At 40.7% G+C, this 21,077-nt stretch overlaps 1 protein-coding gene across 1 annotated transcript in view; it reads right to left on the bottom strand.

Moving 5' to 3' along the window:
* dkk2 (dickkopf WNT signaling pathway inhibitor 2) overlaps positions 1 to 21,077 on the bottom strand; it is a 43,932-nt gene that overhangs the window by 5,113 nt on the left and 17,742 nt on the right. The window contains exon 2 of the mRNA XM_074697663.1: positions 8,169 to 8,373. Coding sequence (XP_074553764.1) covers positions 8,169 to 8,373 — 205 coding nt within the window. The remainder of the gene's footprint in view (positions 1 to 8,168; positions 8,374 to 21,077) is intronic.

Genomic DNA, 21,077 nt, shown 5'->3' with positions numbered 1-21,077 from the left:
TCTCCATCACAAGTCCACATCCGGCGGATCAGACTCAACAAAAGGTCAGTGCGCTGTTTTTCCAAGATTCTTCCCATCTTTATCTTGTTTTCATCCAGTGTCATGTCAGGACAGTATTACAACACTGCTTAACACAACACCTGTCCAGATATATAGGAAAATAATCAGAAGATGAAGTCGACTGAGTAAATTATGTCCAGTGAAGGCTGACATTAGGACAACATGTTTGGCTGGCACACCACCACCCGCACCACAACCACATTGAGCTGGCATTGCACTGACAGATCTGATTTGGTGTGGCTTACCGCTGACAAACACAGAACAATAAACATTACCATGAACAAGAAAGAGGTTCAAACAAAGTAAAATCATTATAGCCATAATAAACAGCAAACTCTATCTGGGGTACAAAGGTCAGCTGACAGGGGCTGCTACACTCACAAGAAGAGGCATATCTGAATGTATGCCACATGTTAAAATCAACTCCCAACAGCATCAGTATTTCAGCACTTTAGACTTTTCTTGATGTTTTAGTTTTTTAGAGCGTGGACAAGATTTGACATGTTGGACTGATGCCATGCAGACATTCTCAGGCAGGAAACACATGGAGATAATGATACACATAGAAAAATGAGCAGGAATATTTAACTGAATACTCATTAATCATCATGACAAAGTCTCAAAGTGCACATGCTTAATGTGTTGATGAAAATAACAAAGGCTTCATGTTTGATGGATCCTAAATATTCCTTAATTTCTGGTGTGTTCAGAAGTGCTCCCAAAACTTTCAAAGGCATTTTTCAAAGGAGCAAACCACCAAATGACCACAAGAAGAGCAGCTTACATTTTATGGAGACTACTGCTAAACAAGCTGAGTAACAGTCTCTGAACCACTTTTAAGTATCACTACAAGTATTAAAAAATAGCTTAATACTTTGGCTTTGTAGCAGATAGTGAGAGGAAAAACATTCCACATGCTATTAACATGGTAGTGCTGGAGAGCGATTAGCCTTGATTGGCATAATGACTTCAACCTGGTGCCCTAACATGTCAGCCAGCACCAGCAAAGTCAAACAATATGACCTTTTTCATAGTCAGATGCTTGAATTAGAAATGCCATTTATCTATCTGTTACTCAGCCATTGCATTTGGCTAAAAAGAATGACAGAAGAACTGTAAAGTGTTTGGGTGTGAATCATTGCCTGTATAGAACACAGATGCCGTCTCTGTGATCACTCACTGGCTTCTGAAGAGGTGCAGTGATGCCCAAAGATGCCAAAGATGGCAGTCATGATATTGAAAACTCTGACTCCAACTAATTTTCAACCAATCAAGAGACTAGAAAAGATAGTGCTGAGATCAAACTCTTAAGCCTCCTGGCGAAAAGCAACCCCTTTCTGTCAAACAAACCAATCCCTTAATTTTGCTGAATCATAAATAACTATAAGCTTTAACATAATGAAAAACAAATAAGGCACCTCTACTTCTAGTTATTACATATATAGGGATTAGCTGTGGAGACCTTAACTAGTTTTTGTACCACACCTTGATTGTACTGAAGTCTGCTGTAAAAAGGAGCTGATAAACATGAGCTCCATTGATGGTGCCATGGGCTGGTATACGTCAGCCTGCTCCTCTTTACAATTCTCAATTCGCATTTTTTAAGGCATTGTTATGTTGATTCCATTGTTTGAATAACATCATTAACAGGTAATCTAATTAATTACAATTTCAAACGTTTCAACACCATTACCAACAGTGAAATGTGGCGCAGTATAATGCACTGATACCTAACAGCTGTCATCTGACCTGGCTTGTTCAGCTAGGCATATAAAATATGCAATTTTTTTTTATTTATTTATTTACTGATTGTCCTTCTTAGGTGAGGGGTGAGGGGTCACAGTAAGGATGATTGGCTAAAGGTAGAGTGCAATTTCATAGTAAGCCAATCAGTGCCAGAGCTCAAGTAGATCCGTGGGTGTTGAAACCCCATCACACCAGAAACAGCCACACCAGAAAACGAGATGCACCAATGGTGAGTAGGGATGGGTACCTTTCACATTTGAAATGATACAGTACCGATGCCCGGTACCTGGCAGTCAGTACAGATACTCAACGGTACCAGTTTTCTGTACTTTTTTTGTGTTTCTGTGGCAAAAAATATCAGTTTGTTAAATGATAAAGTTTTTTTTTTTAATTTAACATTAATTCTTCAATAAATAACCTTGCAATGCTGTGTCTTTGTCCAGCATGGATAATCGCCTACTCTTTCAGTCCCTCACAGTCACAAGGATGCATACCACAACATGGAACCTTTTGATTTGATGAGAATCAGTACCCGGTACTTGTGGCAGAATTCAGTTGGTACCTATAAAAGTACCTAATTCAGTACCCAACCCTAATGGTGAGTTCAGCGCCGTTTGTTTAGTTAAAATATAGAACACACATGTAAAGTCTGCATTACGTTCCAGAGGAAAACCTGCATGAAGATTAAAACATCTCTAACATGTTTAAAGGTTTTCCAAAAAAAAAATTAGCCAAATAATTACCCTACCTAGTACCTCATTACATTTATGAAAGAGTAATTCTGTTACTTTTTGGGGAAAATCACAAGCAACTATAATTAATTTCTTTTTAATAATAATTCCCTGGTTGATTCTGGTGACTCACTGGGACAAAATCCTGAGTCTTTTCAAGGATGACGTCTGGGTTTCTCATGAGCACCATCACCAACTGCTGTAAAGATGGAGTGCATTTCTTTCTCTTTTTTGTAGGAGTAAATGAATGAAATGGCTTTTGCTAAACATACTTTTTTTACTCAACAGTTGTTTGCAGGATAAATAGAAATTATGTGATGTGTTGATTTGTAATTACCTGACATTTACTGTTATAAAGTCCCATCTGTGTAAGTTGTGATTCATTGCTATTAAATAATGCTGTTCTGTTCTTTTGTCATTTTGCCAATCCTGCTCCAGTGTCAGGCATGAACACAAAACATTAAGTTAAGAAAATGGTATGAAGTAAAGAATTTTCATTTTGCTTACTAAATTCCTCCTCACTGCAAAACTCGACCAAAAAAGTTCTGAACATCAACACTTCTGAGTGAGAGACAATTATAAACTTTTTTTAATTTATTTATTTAACTGAAAATGCTGCTAATCTCCTTTTTAATCCATGGGTTATTGAGAGGCATCAGTGTGAGAGTGGCACATTTTCAAGTTCAGTTAAAAACTCCTCACACTGCCAGAAGACAAATATAATATATTAGGCAAGCATCAGAGTGGCTAAGGAGGGTTTGTTATGAGCCTTAGAAAAGCCAGGCTACGTTACAGTAATCGTCTCCCAGCTCCAGCTCTGTTTTTGACATGCAGACATAAAAGCAGTAATGATCTTCTCCTCTTACACTCAACGAGAAAGTGAATCTTACTTAATAGATTTTCAAGAGCTTTTAATCACTTCTTACAGTCCTCAGCTGACGGACTATGCTCTACTGAGAGGGACAATCAGGACTTTTGGCAAACTACTCATCCCAAGATGAAATTTCAACCTCATCTGGGGTTTTCTGCTCACTCAGAGAGACATTTACATCGCCATGGACAATTGGTATAATCACAGCTGAGGAGGGAAATATGTTGGAAATATGGTCTGAGGAGAGTTTAAAGAAAGTGCTGCAGGACTTTTTCCCCTCCGATGAAAAATGTGCTGTTATCTAAATATGAAGACAAATGAGTCCCATCATGGCAGGAGTGCTTCATACTACCTGCTCTGATTCCGATCTGCCTCACCGGACAGCAGGCCGGGATTGATTACAGCGCAAAGTGCTCAAGGGGGGGCAGGTAGAAGAAAAAGAAGCACAGCAAGCCTCACCTTTTCCATCATGGTTCAAACTGTAAGACAGCCCTTTGAAACCCAATGATACAAGCCTGACCCTCAAATCTCAGCAGATAATCTCGGCTTATCTTGTCATGTTTTAAAACGCCTCTTTCACAGCATCTGAGAGATGCCGCTTTATTTGTAGGCATCTCATTCATCTCACATCTTTATTTCTGTTGCTCCCTTATTTTTCCCTAGACAGCCTTCACACATAAAAGCCCAGCCCTGGATAGTGTGCAGGAAGTGGGTTGAAGAGTGTGTCCTCTGCAGCCTCTTTTTGTATGCTGGTGAGACGATAAAGGAAGAGACAGACAGGGAGCCATAAGGGAAGCCCCCGGCTCTGTCTCGTGCTGCTCTCGTGCTGGTTAAGAGCATTGGCTTTGAAGAGGAACCTTAAATGTGCGGGAGCAACAATCTCCAAGGGATTTACTGAAGGATATACAAGGCTTTGAACCCTCCACCCCCGGACTTTGGGTCCCTTATTTACCTCAGGAGTCATTCCAATGTGCTGATATAACTCCATGGATGTATAAAAATAACACAAGGTATTCTTCTGTTTGGTTTGAGGGTTCAAGATTTAGAGACAGCAAAAGAATTACTAGGATGGTAAAGGGCATTAAACCTTATGTTTCCACTTTTATCAGTTCCCTGGGGTTATTTTTACTTTCTTTGAACCATCCCCTGGCTTACAGAAAAAAACAGCACCCCTTGGCAACAGAAAAACTTAATACACACTGCTGATCCTTTGTTTTTGTCCAGGAAAAATGTATCAAGAGCCTACAGTAACGCGTCAGAAAAGGACTTCTTCAGCACACTTTTTGAGCTTTGTGTCACGATTGCACTTGACCTTTGGAGATCAGGCTCGTAACCTGAAACCATGAATGGTGTTAATGAGTGGCAGGGGCCTTACAGAGTCAAATAAACGATGTCACTAAATAAACAAACTTCATATGCCCTGAAAGCACAGACAGCTGGTATCAGATAACATAGGGATGGCTGTGCACAAGTGACTTGTACAAGCCATGTCTTCAAGTGCAGCTTGGCGTCTTCCATCACTCAAAACACATGTGTTTATGAGCACGTACCCTTTGAGCGCAAGAGCCGAGAGCCTCTGAAAACTAGGCCCTTTTTAAGTAAAGTATACAGTGTGAGTTGATCTTATGGCTTGGAAAGAAAGAGAGAGACACATGACTGCTCTTTTCAAAGACTTTCAAAGAAAAGAGGAAAAGCTCCATGAGTTGGAGTCGTAATCCTGTGGACCAAGAGGTGCAAAGGGTCTCCTCTCTCATTAACAGGTCCAATTACAGTGAAAGGAGGTTTCCACAAGAGGCCCCTAACGGCTCCAGTGCAGGGCACCCAAGGGACCCACAGACAGGAAAGGCCACAGGACAAGAGACAGAGGAAAAAGACTGAGCGGAGTGCTAACAAGCACTCACACCTCTCATTGCCTTTCTCTCTCTTTCTCAGCTCATTAGGATCACTAAACAGCCATTTTCGGTTAGAAGGGGAAGAGAAAGGGAGAGAAAGGCCATGGCTTTACTTTTATAGCGCTCGTAATCTCTGTCTCGAATTAAATAAAGCAACTAGTTAGGGCTGACTGACCGGCTGCTTAAGTTTTACAGACACATGCCGCGTGAATGCCAGTCTGGCTGTCGGTTCCCCTGTGGAATCACCGCCTGCCTGTGCTATCCATTTCTGTTGATTCTCTTCCAAGGAGCCAACAGAGCCACCCAAAGTGGCAGATAACGCTTTGGTTTTGTCAATTTCACACTAGTCAGGGTGACAATCAAATGACTGCAAGACATCGTAAAGATACAAAGCAGGTTGTCTCAGTTTAACACCAACGAGCAGCTACAACCTAGCCCTATGTATATGGTTGATTGAACCCTTATGGTCCAAAGATGCAAGAACAGGAAATAAAAGCACATTAAGCTGTCAAATACTTCCTACAAGCAAAGCTTTTGGGCAGAGTTTCTAATCTCACGGATGAAGCAACAAATTACAGCCTTGTTTCCTGCTCCACAGAGTAACTGGACTCCTTTTGGCATGAATTCCCAAATTCAAACGCAAGCCAGCAAATTTAATTTTGAGAGGAAATGTCTCCTAATTTACAGAATTTTCTTTACCTGTGACAGATGTTCAGACCCTGAAGACTGGCCTCACACCATGAGGAAAGGTTGTAAAGTCTACTTTTGGACTGTAGATTTGAGTTAAAACAAGTCATTGTGGTGAATTATGGAGATTTTCACACTCACATAGCTGGTGAGCTCATATTCTCTTACATCCTACACCCACTGTGAAATCTTCCAGAGGTGTGAAAATCTGCAAGCTATCCCTCACCAATAGAAACAAACTCAGCAGCATGACAACTTGTTCATAAATCTACTTGTAGGATATCAACACTGAGGTTTCCCCACGGGTGCCAGAGGAGAAATCTGAGTCAAAGCATGCCCATTTTCCACACTTATACCCAAGCCTTAACCAGCAGTAGTTCACCCCATGAATGCAGACAAGACGGCAGTCGAACTGTAGGTTTCGATTAAGAACTCAAAGTTTGAATAACTGCTGCTGTAACTTCACCGTAATCAATCTTCAACTCAACATGTGCCACACTTTGCCCTTCCAGCCTCATGGAGGGAGATTTATTATCTTTGATTTATTCTGCTCATAAATGGCCACTGTTTGATGAGATGCAGAAGGTCAGTGCAATTTGTTTGCCAGTGTCAAGCCGCATATCTGGCCAAGGCTGAGCTGTGGCTGCTACTTTACAACTCTGGAAAACCTCTTGGCAGCCAGAGCTCACACACAAAAACACAGACACACACGCATTTGTACCCCACTTGCCAATACTATTAGCCATCTTTGTTTGGTCACATCACACAATATACCCTGACGTTTTACGTCTCTGAGGGTACGGCGGTCTGCACACACTCATATTGTTTCCCCTAAGTCCACCCATCCAAACCACTCCACATTATTGCAATGGCAGAGATGTAAGCAGGCGTTTAAATTGAGGTCTGGCAGGGTTGCCTGAGGTTGGATCTACACACTCTGCAGAGGAGAGAAAGTGGCTTTTCCATAATTTCTCCTGTCTGAGCTGGATGTCAGAGAGCTGCTCTCAGCACTCAGCGCCTCACAGATATCCAACACTATCACTGCTGCAAGTGATAAAACAGAGAGCTGAGCTGAGCTGAGCAGGTCAAAGACGAGCCAGTACTAAATCTAGAGGATGAAGCCATTGGGGAAGGAAAGTGTTTGAACAGGCAGGAGCAGAGTCATCAGCTGTCTCAGGGAGCTGATGAACAGACTCTGGCTGCAGTGGTGGAAGGGACTGAGATGTGGCAGTGCCATCTGCTGCTCAAAAAGATGCTTTGAGGAGTACAGGAAAATCAGACAACTAATCTAGAAATAGATGTGACTTCAACAGCACTTTAAGGCTTTTTCAGTTTTGATTTACTTCTGTTTTTTTACTAAAATGTCAGCTTACTTAACGACTTAAGTATCGACTTCAGTATCATTTTTGAGTTGTTATCCAAAGGCAAACATGAACCAACACGTCATTTTATAAGAAAAAAAAAAAAAATCTTTCTGAAGAGATCTTTACTGTCAAACTCAACAATAAATGTTCACCTCTGATTCCTCACTGAGTAAAAATCACTCATAATGTTCACAACTCTTCCTCTCTGGCAGAATAACACTTACCAAATCTTTAACATTTTGATCCCTTGTTTGCAGTCAAACTACAGAACTGTGGCACTCTGTGTGAACAGCAGGAATTGATAACTCTTTGAGTGGGTATTAAGTGGTAGGTAAGAGTATCCCTCAGAGGCCCCACAGTTAGAATCTCATAATCCCAGCAAGCGTCTGGACCACTTTAATGACACTAAGACCCAGACAGAAAATTACCCCAAGTGTTAACTTTTTCTCACATTTCTGCTGGCATTAATGATTTATGTGGAAGTGTGCTGAACCCCGCGGTGGCGTCAGGTCTGAGAGGCAATTAGGGTTTATGAGGGGTCCAATCCCTGCAATTTCCAACAACGACTCACGAGAACTTTTTTCGAGGCTTCTGGATATTTTTTCTGGAAATTTAGAGCTCGAGATACTTTTTTTTTTTTTGAAGACAATCTGCAAGAGTCTGAGTTAAAGGTACAAGAAAAAAAATCGAATGTATGTATTTCTAACCTCTTATTAAATAAAATGTTACAGCCTCTCACTCACACCCTGGTTTCATGTTGTGCGTCAGGCATTTCTTTGTCTTCAAAGGTGATTTAAGTTAGTTAAATCAAAATTACCTGTGCGAGAATATTGTATTTCTTGGTGATCCCGCTGTGACCCGTGGCAGAGCGGTTTGAAGCGGGTGTAGGTGCCTCCTCCGACAGAGCTGGTTTGATGGAGTTCGCTTTTGGTCGCGCGTCTGATCCCTGGGATGTCCCCGTCTTCAGTGTGGCGACGAGACACATCACAACACAGCATTTATTCCAGGTTAAGAGGAGCATCCTTGGGGGAAATAAATATTGAAATATCAAGAATGAAAAAAAAAATCTAAACCGGTGGAAAACTTTCGTGCTGCGAAAATGACGTTTCTCAGTGAGAAGTGTGCGCCCTGTCAGTGTCCATGCGCCACGCTTGCCCAACTACAACAGAGACAGAGGAGTGATGAAGCCAAGGTTTTGTTCCTGAAAATCAGATATTCAGAAGAATGACTGCCATCGACTCAGTCATCTGAAAAAACACAGAGAGCCCAGTGTGAAGGGGAAACAATGAAGAAGAGAGTCTGTTAAAATGCTGATGCTCTCAGGCGCAGAGTGAAACTTGACAGGAGGTTTCCACTCTGACTGTCTGGATGGAAGTGAGCGCTTCAGTCCTGCAGCCGGCTGTTTTATGATCTCGGATACTTTCTTTTTATGGGATTCTAATGAGTGAGCTTCCTCCGCCCCTATCCTCCACTGACAAAGACTGAAACTGATCTGTGTGCGCCACTGCTGCTCGAGCATTGTCGTCTCGACACCGGCACCAGCAGTCCCGTTGGGAGAAAGCTATAAAATTATACACTGTGTGTTTTCACTGGGCGCTCGACCCTCTTTACTGCGAGGCTGATGGGCGCAGGAAAGTGGGAAAAAGTCTGGACTAGTCTACTCTGAGGGTTTGTAGGTAACATGGAACATTTTCCTTCATCAAAGACGGATTCAGTGTTTGGGGGGAAATGTCACCAGAATGTGAAGAAATGAAAAATGTGTCTCCTTCACTATTTAGGCTTTTAAACTTTTTTTTTTTCTCAGAGGTTAAAATTCTTCTTGCAAATATCAAACATAAACAATCATGAGTATTCCCCTGTACATTCTGAAATAACATAGAATAAGAAAAAACTATCAGATAACCATTGTTTCTCCTCTGTGGGAAAGGCATCCCTCATGATGCAAAGAATGTCATCATGATTAAGTTAGTGATAGAAGTATTATAGAGGCTCCTTTGTTTGATTCTTGGGCCTTAATCAGGATAAGAAATATTCATGTTGGCCATAGATAATGTATGGAGAATGAACTCTTTCAGTAGCAGGCAGGTAAAAAATGAGATAAAAAGAAATATTTAGTACATGGACATAACTTCTTCCTGGGGATAATGCATTTTGATGACATTATTTCTTTTCTTTTTTAACTACAACTAATTATGAGTGTATGGCCTTTCGACTGCCTCATATTACCATGATAAGAGTTTTTCTAGATTTTACAAAACTTAAAGACAGAAATACACATCATATTTTCTTTCCAGTCCAAAAATTGATCTTGAATGCAAAAAAAACAGGATGCACAAATACATTCAAATCATGCACAAACTTCATGCTATCAACCATCTTTCCCACATCTGCTCTCTGACTATACGCCTCATAATCTTCACACGAGCTGGAGGTATCTGTTGAAGTCTGGAAACTAAGCTGGGCAGGGATGAAACCACTACACCGGTAAAGGCTTCTGACCTCAAAAGCGATCCATCACAGGCACCAATTCAAAGTGTCAAGTTCTTTTGTCAGAGACAATAGACAACCAACTGAACCGGGGAGTGGGAGGAAGTATTGGACTTGTTTGATGTAACTGTAGATGCTCAGAGGTGATACTATTTTAGCCACCTTTGTCACTTGAGTGCACAATAATTTACTTTGAAAAACAGCCACCAGACAGTTGCTTTGCACAGAAACACATTTTCAAACGATCAGGCATTTTCATGGATTAAGTTATTGCTAGCTGGACATCAAGGTTGTTTTTTTCACCCTACATCATAAACTAGTGCATGTGATGACATTTCAGTAACTTACTTTGTGGGGTAAATGAAAAATTATGTTCAAATAACTTAGCAAAACAAAGAGCAACGCATCATAGGAAACATTTTGATTTATTCCATAAATTTTCCAGCTGGACTTTAATCAGCAGCATTGAAAGCACTAAACAACAGAAAAGTCCCGGAGAAGTGGCTCAAATTGGACCAGAGAGGACCAGAGCAGGCCTGGTTTGGAGTATCCACGGCATTTCAAACACATTAATCATTCTAAAACATGCAGGCAGAAAAAAAGGAGTCACTTAAAATGACATATTGCTGAAACCCTGGAGGACAAAGAGCAGCATGTTGATGCCCTGCCGCTGATAAGTGTGGAGACATCCAGAGGAAACACAGCAGATGAGATGTGACAGGCCGAGTTACGGTGATAAAGTATCCTGTTGGAGGGAAATTTATGTAACTGTTTGCCGTGAATGCTCTACATGCAGCGACTCTGTGTGAAAGTAATGCTGAGCTGCTTGTTAAGTATTTTCAATCTTTTGGATTAAAAAGAGCTCAGAGGATGTCACTAATTAGCCGAAGAAAAAGACAGGAAACAGGCTCCATTTCTTCACAGCTTGGCTTCACAGAAATACAGAGAACAGCACCTGGGCCAAGATCTGAGATTGTTTTCTTGGCTCACCCAGCCAACAAAACAGTTTATTGTTTTGTATGGATCTTACATGCTATTATCACTACAGCCTCCACGAGGCAGAACTCCAGCAACTGTCCCAACAACACAACCTTTGCAGAGGCTCATGTGTTAGAATATCCAAACCATCTGTGAAATAATATCTGAGCACATATTGTGTGAACAATGTACAATCCGTTTCAAGTGATGATTTAAGTTGTATCATGGCAGGTAGATTCCTGCTATGCTGGCTGGAAAACCTTGGCTTCACTTGCAGGTGAATCATAACTGGAAAGGTCCTCTTCAGTGGAATAATAGTTATGTTAATGCTCACAGAGACAGTCATGAGACACAGGTGGTCATCTGCCAGGCGCCACAGTCTCTGTCTCTTGCTGACGTGGCCAAGGGATTGTGACTAGTAGCACAAATACAGTTAGAGGAGGTCAAACTTAAGAGTGGTTTTAGATTGTTGATTAGCATGCAAGATTACTAGAATTATTTGTAAGAAGGCTGATTTGATACAAGATTCTCTCATCAATCTTTTGTTTGTGTAAAATGCAGGAACTATCTATCGCCTTGTTATCATCCTTTTTATCTGTAGGGTATTTTAGCATCTTCCAGCTTGTTGTGTTTTGTTTTGAAGCCTGCAACTTTGATACTGAGATTAACTTTTTGTCAACAAAAACACTTTGGATGTATGTTGGAGATTCACCTTCACAAGCCAGAGCTAAAATTAAGTTGAATTTATTATTAATTATTATTAATAATGCTCTACTGGATGTAATCCAGTGCAGTAGACAGGGTTGCAGTATGGTTGTATTACTATCTATAACTTAACAGTTGGAAAGCAAGTGGTATCGCTTTATATTAAGGTCCTGTAATAAGCATCAATAGGACCTTTGTAAGTACTTATAAGATGCTTATTCACATTATTAATTGTTTATAAGACTATACAACTGCCTAATAAGTGTCGAATAAGGTCATTTGTAAGGGTTAGGTGTGAGGCCCCACAGGTTAGGTCTAGGGGAAGGGCTGGGGTAAGGCTCATGAGAGACAAAAGCAGAGGACAAAAAACAAAGAGGGTTAGGGTTAGGTTCTATATACCTTATAGATTAAGTTGTCTTGTATTAACTATAACAATTACCTTATTAAACACTTATGAAGCAGTTAGTCTTATAAACAAATAATAATGTTAATAAGCATCTTATAAGTACTTACAAAGGTCTTATTAATGCTTATTGTAGGACCTTAATATAAAGCGTTACCGAGCAAGTTATAAGAAGGCTCTGTCTTTGCATATAAACACTTGTGGAGCAATGAGTAACCAGCACAGTAATATATACATTAACTTGCAAGAAGTATTATTCAGTGAAAAAAACTGGGACATTAAGAGGTATCCTGAGGAAAAAAAAAGAATAGCATGCAAAACCAAATCAGAATGTGACAATACTTCACAATTTAGAAATGCACCAGCGAATGGGATCAATATAAAAAGTCAAAGTTTCAACATGATGGAAAATATTCACTTTTATCAAAAACATTATGATTTAAAGCTTTTCAAAATTGTCTTTGTGTGAGGTCTATAACTAAATCATTGTGTCGTCAATGGACTCTTCAAAAACATCATAAAACAGCCCAACAGAACGAACCACAAGAGGGTGAGGACTCTCTTGTTGCGATAGAGACTAATCTCTGAGCTTCTCTTTTTTTTTCCTGAGAGATTTGCTGGCTTAACAGACTACTTTGCAATGACTTGTAATTAGATTTCATAGTTCTAAACAGTCTTACAATATGGTGAGGTGGGTTTATAATGCTCCTAAAGATCATTTCCCAAATTGTGTCTTTTGCATTTCTCTGGTGATCCTTTTGGTCCACAGATAACGACTTCCAGCTGGAGAAATATCCACTTTATTAAACGTTTTTGTGCTTCCTTTTAGTGTTTCATTTTCCTTATTTGTATTGTGCACATGGCTTTCTAAGTCAAGTCAGACTAGTCCTTAGGCAAGGCAAAGCAAAAAGGATTTATTTCAGTCCCAGAGGCCTTTCATGCTTCTTCACGTCAGGTAAAACAAATCACATGGGACAACGAAAATCTGACTTCAAAAGGTTTACAGGTTCTCTGTGCTCTTGGTTTTCATTTCTTGATATGTGACAGAGGTTGTGCTGTGTATGACGATGCATGTGTCAGATGGCAATGACACCATGTATTTACTAAATGAGATGAATGTAAGCAGTAGTCTGAAGACACAACATTTTACAAGCTGTTTGAAGTCCCAATTACAGATTAAAATTCTTGGGGTTAAAGTGATTGTGGGTTGATCTTTTCCTGTAACTGAAGACAGTGTGAAGCAGTTTCACTGTGGCACAGAGAGGCTGGTTCTTATTAATGGATCACACAGTCCGGTTTCACCCTCCTGGTTGACCACCCGCAGCCACGCATCAGCACAACACATCAGTCAGCCCACCCTGAGCCTGCCTTTGATTCGGGGTTGTTCAGAAACGTGGGTGTTTATGTTCTGTGCTGAATGGGGTTCCCCACAGTTGAGACCCAGCAACATGTCCGTAAATCACGCTCTGTTGGTGCGGTGGAGCTCAGTGAAAGGCTGTCCCACTGACTTTGATGTGACTCACACAGAACATGCATATGGACTACACCCATGCTGGATGATAAACAAATGATCCAAGAGTCTGTCTGTCTTCCCCTTCTTCAGTAGATCAGTACCTCTGTGGCCTGCAGATGTGAGCTGGCGGCCTGATGACGCGGCTTTTGAGGCAGGTGGCTAACCATAAATGCGTCGAGCCAAGAGGAAGCAGGTCCTGTTCCAGAAAATCGGGCGTTTGGACGTCACAAGAAAAACACATTTGTTGGGAGTTGTTTTGATTTTAAATGCAGATGACTGTTCCTAATTTTATTACCAACATGTTTCAGAATGACATGGATGATGGATTTTCTGGAAATTTCTCTTCATTAAGACTTGTTTCCGTACATGATGTGTTTTTTTTCCCCTTCTTACGAAATCCTTGATAAGACTAGTGCTTGTAAAGATGAGAACATATCTGGAAAGTTTTATTTCAACACTTTCCAAATCAACCAAAATAAACTTCCTGTTCCTATGTTTACAATGACAGCTTCATAACAGACACAAGGCCAGGAATTAAGAAACTGAGATCAAAGGATTCAAGGATCAACCTTGATTGTTCTCAGAGACAAACTCTTAGCAGAGGATATAAAATACTTTTGAGGGGATACAGTTTTCCACAAAAAGTGAATTATTCTAGACAGTTTAATACCTGGTCCTGCAATTTTTATGCAATTCTATATCAATTTTTGAATTTAATCTTGATTTAAAGGACTTAACATTTTAAACAATCTGAGTAGTAACTTTAATGCTCCTATAATAAGTTTTAACAAGTTAAAGGTAGGTTCTGCAGACATTTCCATGACTTGATAATAAACAAAACATTCAAACTGGGCTTCTCCTCCTTGGATCAGTGCCAGCGGCAGCGCACACCCACAGCCTTCGACTAAAGCTATGTGAACACACTCCCTAGCCCAGCAACCACCTGTAACATCACATTTCTAAGTGGAGAGACTCGAGAGCCATGCACCTGACTTGACATGTTAATCATGGGTATTTGACACATACCTGGTTAGCAGAAAGCCAATGCTCATTGCTGTACTGCTGTCCAAGTTCCTGAAAGCGAATAAAAATTGAGTCAAGCTCCACCCTGGTTTAGTGAAAAGCTTTCTCTTGTTGTTGTGTCGTTTCACTTTGGTTGTGTCTTCCTCACTTAGTGCTACATCCACTATAGCAGCCGTTCAGGATAGCTTAACATGTCACATGTTAACAGGTCACTTGTATGCTGGGCACACTGAGGTAGCCATGTCTACTCTCGGCCCAGAAACATCCCGGAACAACTAAAACATCAACATGCAGGCTGAGGAGAGAGTTCGAGGCAGAGACACTGACACACATGTATAGAGGTTCGTAGGAGACAATTACACTGGATTATTCCTCTGGACCATGAAATTCAGTTTTTTTAAGGGAAATCTTGCAGGTACCCACCTTTAAGAAACAGACCAAAATTAATAGTGGGGTCTTCGTATGACCTTCGTATGAAGCAAAGACAACCATCAGATCAATAGTTACTATGTTGATATTAAAGCCTACTGCTGCAAGGGGGTAGGTGTCGGAAAAGTCTTTTTACAACATGGTGAAAAAATAATGTTTTCTCTGAAAATATTAAAGCTAGTGATATATATGGCCATTAAAAAGGAAAGAAAACTAGACGTTTGTAACAGTGGGACAAGCCAAGCCAAGATAAAAGAGATATGCAGACAGTTCCTCACGGGAGCTTAAGTATAATTTGGATCTGAATAAATAAAGGGACATGGATCCATTTGAAATCTTCCAAATTTAGACTGTTTTTCAATTCAAAATATGAGTAATGGATTATTGAGCAAGTTGAAATTTTGTCTTGGTCCATTTCATTGTAGGATTCTTTGTGACGCAGGTGGTCAAAAAGAAAAGCAACAACTATATGACTTATTTCTCAACACTGCTACTCTAAAATTTTCATTCCTTCTGCCACCGGGTTGTTGAATCTTGGTTGTAAGCACTTATATAAAATAATTTTCATTATGTGAAAGTACTACTTGTTTTTGCATTTAACCACATTGTGGTCTATACCTGTTATTTGAACTATTTATATGTGGATCTCTCCAGTGTCTTTACACATTATCCAGCCTTTGCTTCTGAAGGACCAATTGGATCACTCAAGAGTGGATGGTAAATGGTAAATGGACTTGAGCTTATATAGCGCTTTTCTAGTCATGGACCACTCAAAGCTGCTGTACACCACAGGTCACACTTACCCATCCACACCGATTCGCTCTCACATTCACACACACTGATGGATCCAATCTTTACTATGACAGCTATCCATCAGTATATCTAACACAATCACACCCTTTCATACCCATTCACACACCACTGACGCAGCAGTGGGAGCAACTAGGGGTTAAGTGTCTTGCCCAAGGACACATCGCCATGTGTCGCCCAGAGCTGGGCTTGAACCTGCAACCTTCCGATCACTGACCAAGCGCATTCTCCAACTGCGCCACCGACGCCCTTGCCCTTGTGATCAGCTCATCACAACTTGGATTCTGGACTAACTCATCAACCATCTGCAGTTTGTGGGCTCAGAGGTGCCAGTCCAACACAGTTATCTGCAGCATGGAGGCCCCCCTAAGGAACAGTTCTGGCACCACTCCTGCCCCCCACTAGACTGCAGACTTCACATACCACACAGAGAGCTGCCACCAGCAGAAGTTTTCTGATGACTCTGTCATTGTTGGTCTCATTCCGAAATTTTTCTGACCCAGGATTTTGTGGTTTAGGGCCAGAGTAATCACCTCATGCTCCACACAGAGAAGATCAAGGACATGGTGGTCAACTTCTGAAGAGGCAAGCTCACTCCTTTCAAACCAGTCTGTAGATGCTGTGGCACCTCTGCTGCTCGGATGAGACTGAATTAAATTTACGGCAAGTAAGGTAGCCCATAAACAGTCACACACCCATCAAATAATGATAAACCTGAGTATGAAGATAGATTTATCTGCTGGGATCAGATTAAGTGTTTGGCTTGACTTGAAATGACCAGCACAGGTGTGTACAGAGAAACCAGACCCTGGAGTGATCCAAAGATAACTAGCATGAGCATTTGTGCCTTTAACAGGATTAATTACTACTGACCTTTTGTTTTGAATTACACAAAAGACACTGAAAGAAAGTACTTGAAAGCATATATTTGTTTACTTGAGCAAGATGAGTGTCAATAGTGCATCACAAATACTGATCAGGTTATCTTTGCCATATATTCACCTGTCAATAAAAGTTTTGTTTTTAGACTTAACTTCAAGTATAACAGTGTAGAATGGCTTTTACGTTTGCTTTATGACTAAAGCAGTTTTCATCCAGAAGAAGAAAGCCACTGCATAACCCCTCCTGAAATCAAACGATCCATTGTCCCTGCAATAATCTGTCCACATACAGTACACATCCTGCCACTCTGATCTGGATCATTAACAGCATCACTTTAATCAAAAGTCAAACACTGCTCTCATAACTTTTTTTGACCACACATTCCAGGAGGATGAACTGGAGGGTGCAGTGGGCACGCCTGTTTAAAGGGGGGGACATGTTGCTTGGCAGATAATTGTTCTATCGTCTCATTTCCCAGGAAGATGGATTAGGCCATAACCAAAGAGTCAGGCCTTTCGTTGGGAACATGAATGCACCCTGTTTCTGCCTTTAACTGACTCAGATTATTTAATTGATAACAGTGACCCTTCCTTTGCAGAATGCTGACCACATGAAAGCTCACAGGGTTTTGGTAATCAAGGGCCCAGAAGGCCATTCCTGTCTCTAAATCAAACGAGGCCTTCATTGCCTTGGGCTGTGGGATGTGTCGACACACAGAGACACACTGTCACTGCTGCTCTTATCATTTGAAGTCCTCTTTAAGGATGGGGCTGCCTGTCCTCCTTAAGTTTCACTAAAGATAAATGATATGAGAGAAAGGCAGATTTGAAATTCCACTCTGATGTGTCATTGGCAAATCCAGTGACACACAGGAAAGGCATGGGTATCATTTTGTACAGTAGCGTGCATACCTACCGGATTTTGTTCATTTTTTTATCAGCACCAAAGCCACTGCAATATTACTCAGGAGGAGGTTGGATAAATACAGTTGTCTACACTGAGGTTGACGTATTAAAAAAAGAAACTCAGCCTGTGGTTCAGACTAGCATGAGCCATGAATAACAGGCACCAGGTACATGTTCAGCAGAGCTTTGTGCACTGAGGAGAGTCTGGCAGCTTGTGGCCAACTCTCCAAATGAGATTTATGATGTGCCTGACCAATATAGGCTATAAATACCATGTTCTCATGATAAACTGTGATTTTCCAAATATTCCACTGAATCAATATGGTTAACCAGAAAATTAGATAATACCATGTGTGGGATTTTAATAGCATACTTTGAGCCCAGCACTGCATGGACAGCAAAGATAAATGTATGCTTAATTATTCCTGCTGAGATCCCCATGAGGAGTGTTGATTAGTTTTGACAGTAATGGTGTTTTAATTGAAGCCAGCCCCAGCCAAATGTATGTGAGCCTAGTCGTTCACATACATTTGACATGCTATGCCTGGCTAACGCATACACTCAGCAGTTTATCCTAAAGTGCTGTTTCAAAATGTCGGTGGTAATTGAAATAGCATACAATTTTTGGTTTTGCAAACTGGCAGGCCTGTCCATGTATGTAGTGCGACAGTGTTTTCAGGTTTTGTGGGAACTGTAAAATATAGCTGTATCAGCAGGTTAACAAATTTTAAACAAGAGTAATACATTGTGCTGTATTGCTGAAAAAGCGAAAGACTGACATGTTAGGGCTGTAGCTAACAAAATGAAGAATCTGAGTTATTTAAGTAATAATGAATGAAATTTTGATGTTTTTCTTTTTCTTTTTTTTCAGGGGGGGGGGTAATAACCTTTTCTGGGTGTGAGAGAAGCATTTGGTTGAAATCCCCCACTTGACAGGGTCATCACTGACAGCGTATCGCCAATTTCAAGACACTGTGAAGAAACTATCAGCTGTAATCAACGCTGCCTAGCACCTGTATCACTGCTACTATGGGCTTACCACTGACTGTGTGATGAGAAAAAACAGCTGTTTATTCCGGTTTTACTTGATTGGGTTCTAACTGCAAATTTATTGCGCCAGAATTTGATTGGAAGCCAGTCAAGAACATTTCTTCTAGGCTTGTTTGATTCAGCTTCAGAGTGCAATTGCTGTGTTCACATATGTTGACAATAAACAAATGCTCGCAAAGATCCATGCCAAGGGGTTGTTTCTGAGTGTCTCCAAACAATCCAGGTGTGTGTGCTGGATGCTACATGTACCTGTGGGCTGTGTAACAAGGCATGAGTTGTCCAACTGGAGAAAAACACTGGCAGGTGAGCCTCTGAAACAAGGAAACAGGAAGCTACTGAAGCACTGCCACAGGAGTTCTGCCAACATGTGTTGATCGCTGCTGCCAACTGGGAAACAAGGTGCAGCTATCGGCAGTATAGAAGTGAGAAAAGGTGTCAGCCTGGCTGCCAACTAAGAAACAGCAACAGTTGTACACAGGGTCAGTTGGAAACCGCACCCTGACTGCAAATCAGGGTCACTTTAGTCCCCCTTATTTTTGGCACTAAGTTGGGAATCTGGCACTGAGCAGCTGTGGTTCTGTTTCACCAGCTTGCTGAAACAACCATTAGTCAAGCCAGCCATGAAGACAACACCTTTTTAGGGGCAAAATAAGGGAAATATGTTCAGAAGTCTGTTGTTGAACAGCGAGGAAGGCCTTTACCAGTCATAACTGGCTTAAAGGATTCAGAGAGCACGGTATTAAAACAGGCCAGTATCAGGCCGGACCACTCATGACAGGCAGCCTGAGGTCTAAAGGCACAATGCCAAGCATAATTGTATGAAGAACTGGACAAGTAGAAGGTTAAAGAAAAGCAGGCTGTAAATCAGCAGGCTATCCGAACTGACTGTAAGTGGCTGTCAACTACAGCGTGAAAATATTCTCTGCTAGCTACCTGGATGTTAGCATGTCAGTGATCAGACTAGGGCTGTGTGACTGAGAACCAAGACTTTTTTGAAGGCCCTCAACTTACTCAGGTAACTTTGTCATAACCAAGACCTGGATGACTTATACTCATTGTCTTTGGTCAAAGAGCTTTTAGTGTTTTTGCTCCTTCATCTTGATCTGAGCTACAGGGCCATCTGAAACTGGACAACCACATTAGCTTGAACTGTTTTAAAATCAGGATCAAGGCTCATCTGATTAGCCTGTGCACTTGTTTTACTGCCAAATGCAGCTAATTTATGAGCTTGTTGTATTGTTGATTTATTTCTGTCTATTATCTGTCTTGTTATCTGTATGAAACTTTATTTTGCTGCCATCTTGGCCAGGACTCCCTTGTAAAAGAGATCTTGCATCTCACTGGGATTATTCCTGGTAAAATAAAGGTAAAATAAAAAGTAAATAGAAATGAATCCTTTAGACACACAAGTGGAATTTTGCCTTCTTTTAAATCTGAAGGCAAATTACAAATCAGTATGGGATGCAGATTAACAAACACAAAATATAAATCAGTGTTGATACATTTATCCCCTATTGTATCCATTCAGGCTTCAGTGTGTTGTAACACTGTTGAAAAGATTTCCCAAAAATTCTCAAGAAATCTATTGAGCAAATTCAACACTATGTATTTAAAACTTTTGAACCCTGATCCAAGCTACACCCTGAAAATAACAGTTTGAATGCTCTGATTTATTATATAACTAAAGCCATGTAATCAATGTCTGACTTGGAGTTATTTCAGGCTCTCCCAACTCAAAATTCCCTTCTGCCTTTAATCTTATTTCAGATCTGCCCATCCTAAAAAAAAGTACTTCTTTGTTGTTCTTTCTAGCAGCTGTGGTGACATCATTTGTCTGTGATCACTCGCTATCAGTGTTACTGCGTAGCACTGGATTGAATGACTACCACACAATGCTCTATTGTCCCCAAACCTGTGATGTCGGTGCACAGAAAAGTCACAGAGGTGGACCTTTTTTGTTGGTTTCAAGTGGAGGTTTCTATCCCTGTAATTCCCTCTTAGATCTTTTTTTTCCATGCACCCAGAAGTCCAGGGCAATCTAGAGCTTGTGTGTTTTAATACTCTACAGATCTATATGATGGACACCATTATTGTGATTATTCCATAATTGGTTTTGACCAGTTTATACAGCCTACCATGCAATTTATTTTTCTTTTTGCACTTGCTGTGGGAATATTAGCTTGACGTGGAGTTGTTGGACTGAAAACTAGCATACCAACATGTCTGCAATTAGCTGGTGCTATAGTTAAGCTATTATGGTGACCACTTTCGAATGTACGAATACCTTACATGTTTGGATATGACCCTCCTGCTGTCAAACACAGCAGTTGTTTTGTTAACTTACAGGCAGTAAAAAAAATCTAGGAACATACTCAAAACACTTGTTGAGTGGCATAATCAATCTTAGTGGACATTTGACCATCACTTATTCAGGGCACTATTATAGAGAGCAATGTCCTCTGTCCCAGAAATGGCTTGTTCAGTTACAAAGTGCTTCATAATGATGAGAGTGGAAGAAAGGGGAGTTTTTGAGATTAGACA

This window comes from Halichoeres trimaculatus, unplaced genomic scaffold (genome assembly GCF_033239565.1).
Source record: "Halichoeres trimaculatus isolate MK-OKI-2021-1 unplaced genomic scaffold, fHalTri1.1 fHalTri1_scaffold_2, whole genome shotgun sequence".
In the NCBI taxonomy this organism is placed as follows: domain Eukaryota; kingdom Metazoa; phylum Chordata; class Actinopteri; order Labriformes; family Labridae; genus Halichoeres; species Halichoeres trimaculatus.
The sequence above is the reverse complement of the archived record's forward strand: the minus strand, read 5'-3'. Positions and strand labels throughout refer to the sequence as shown.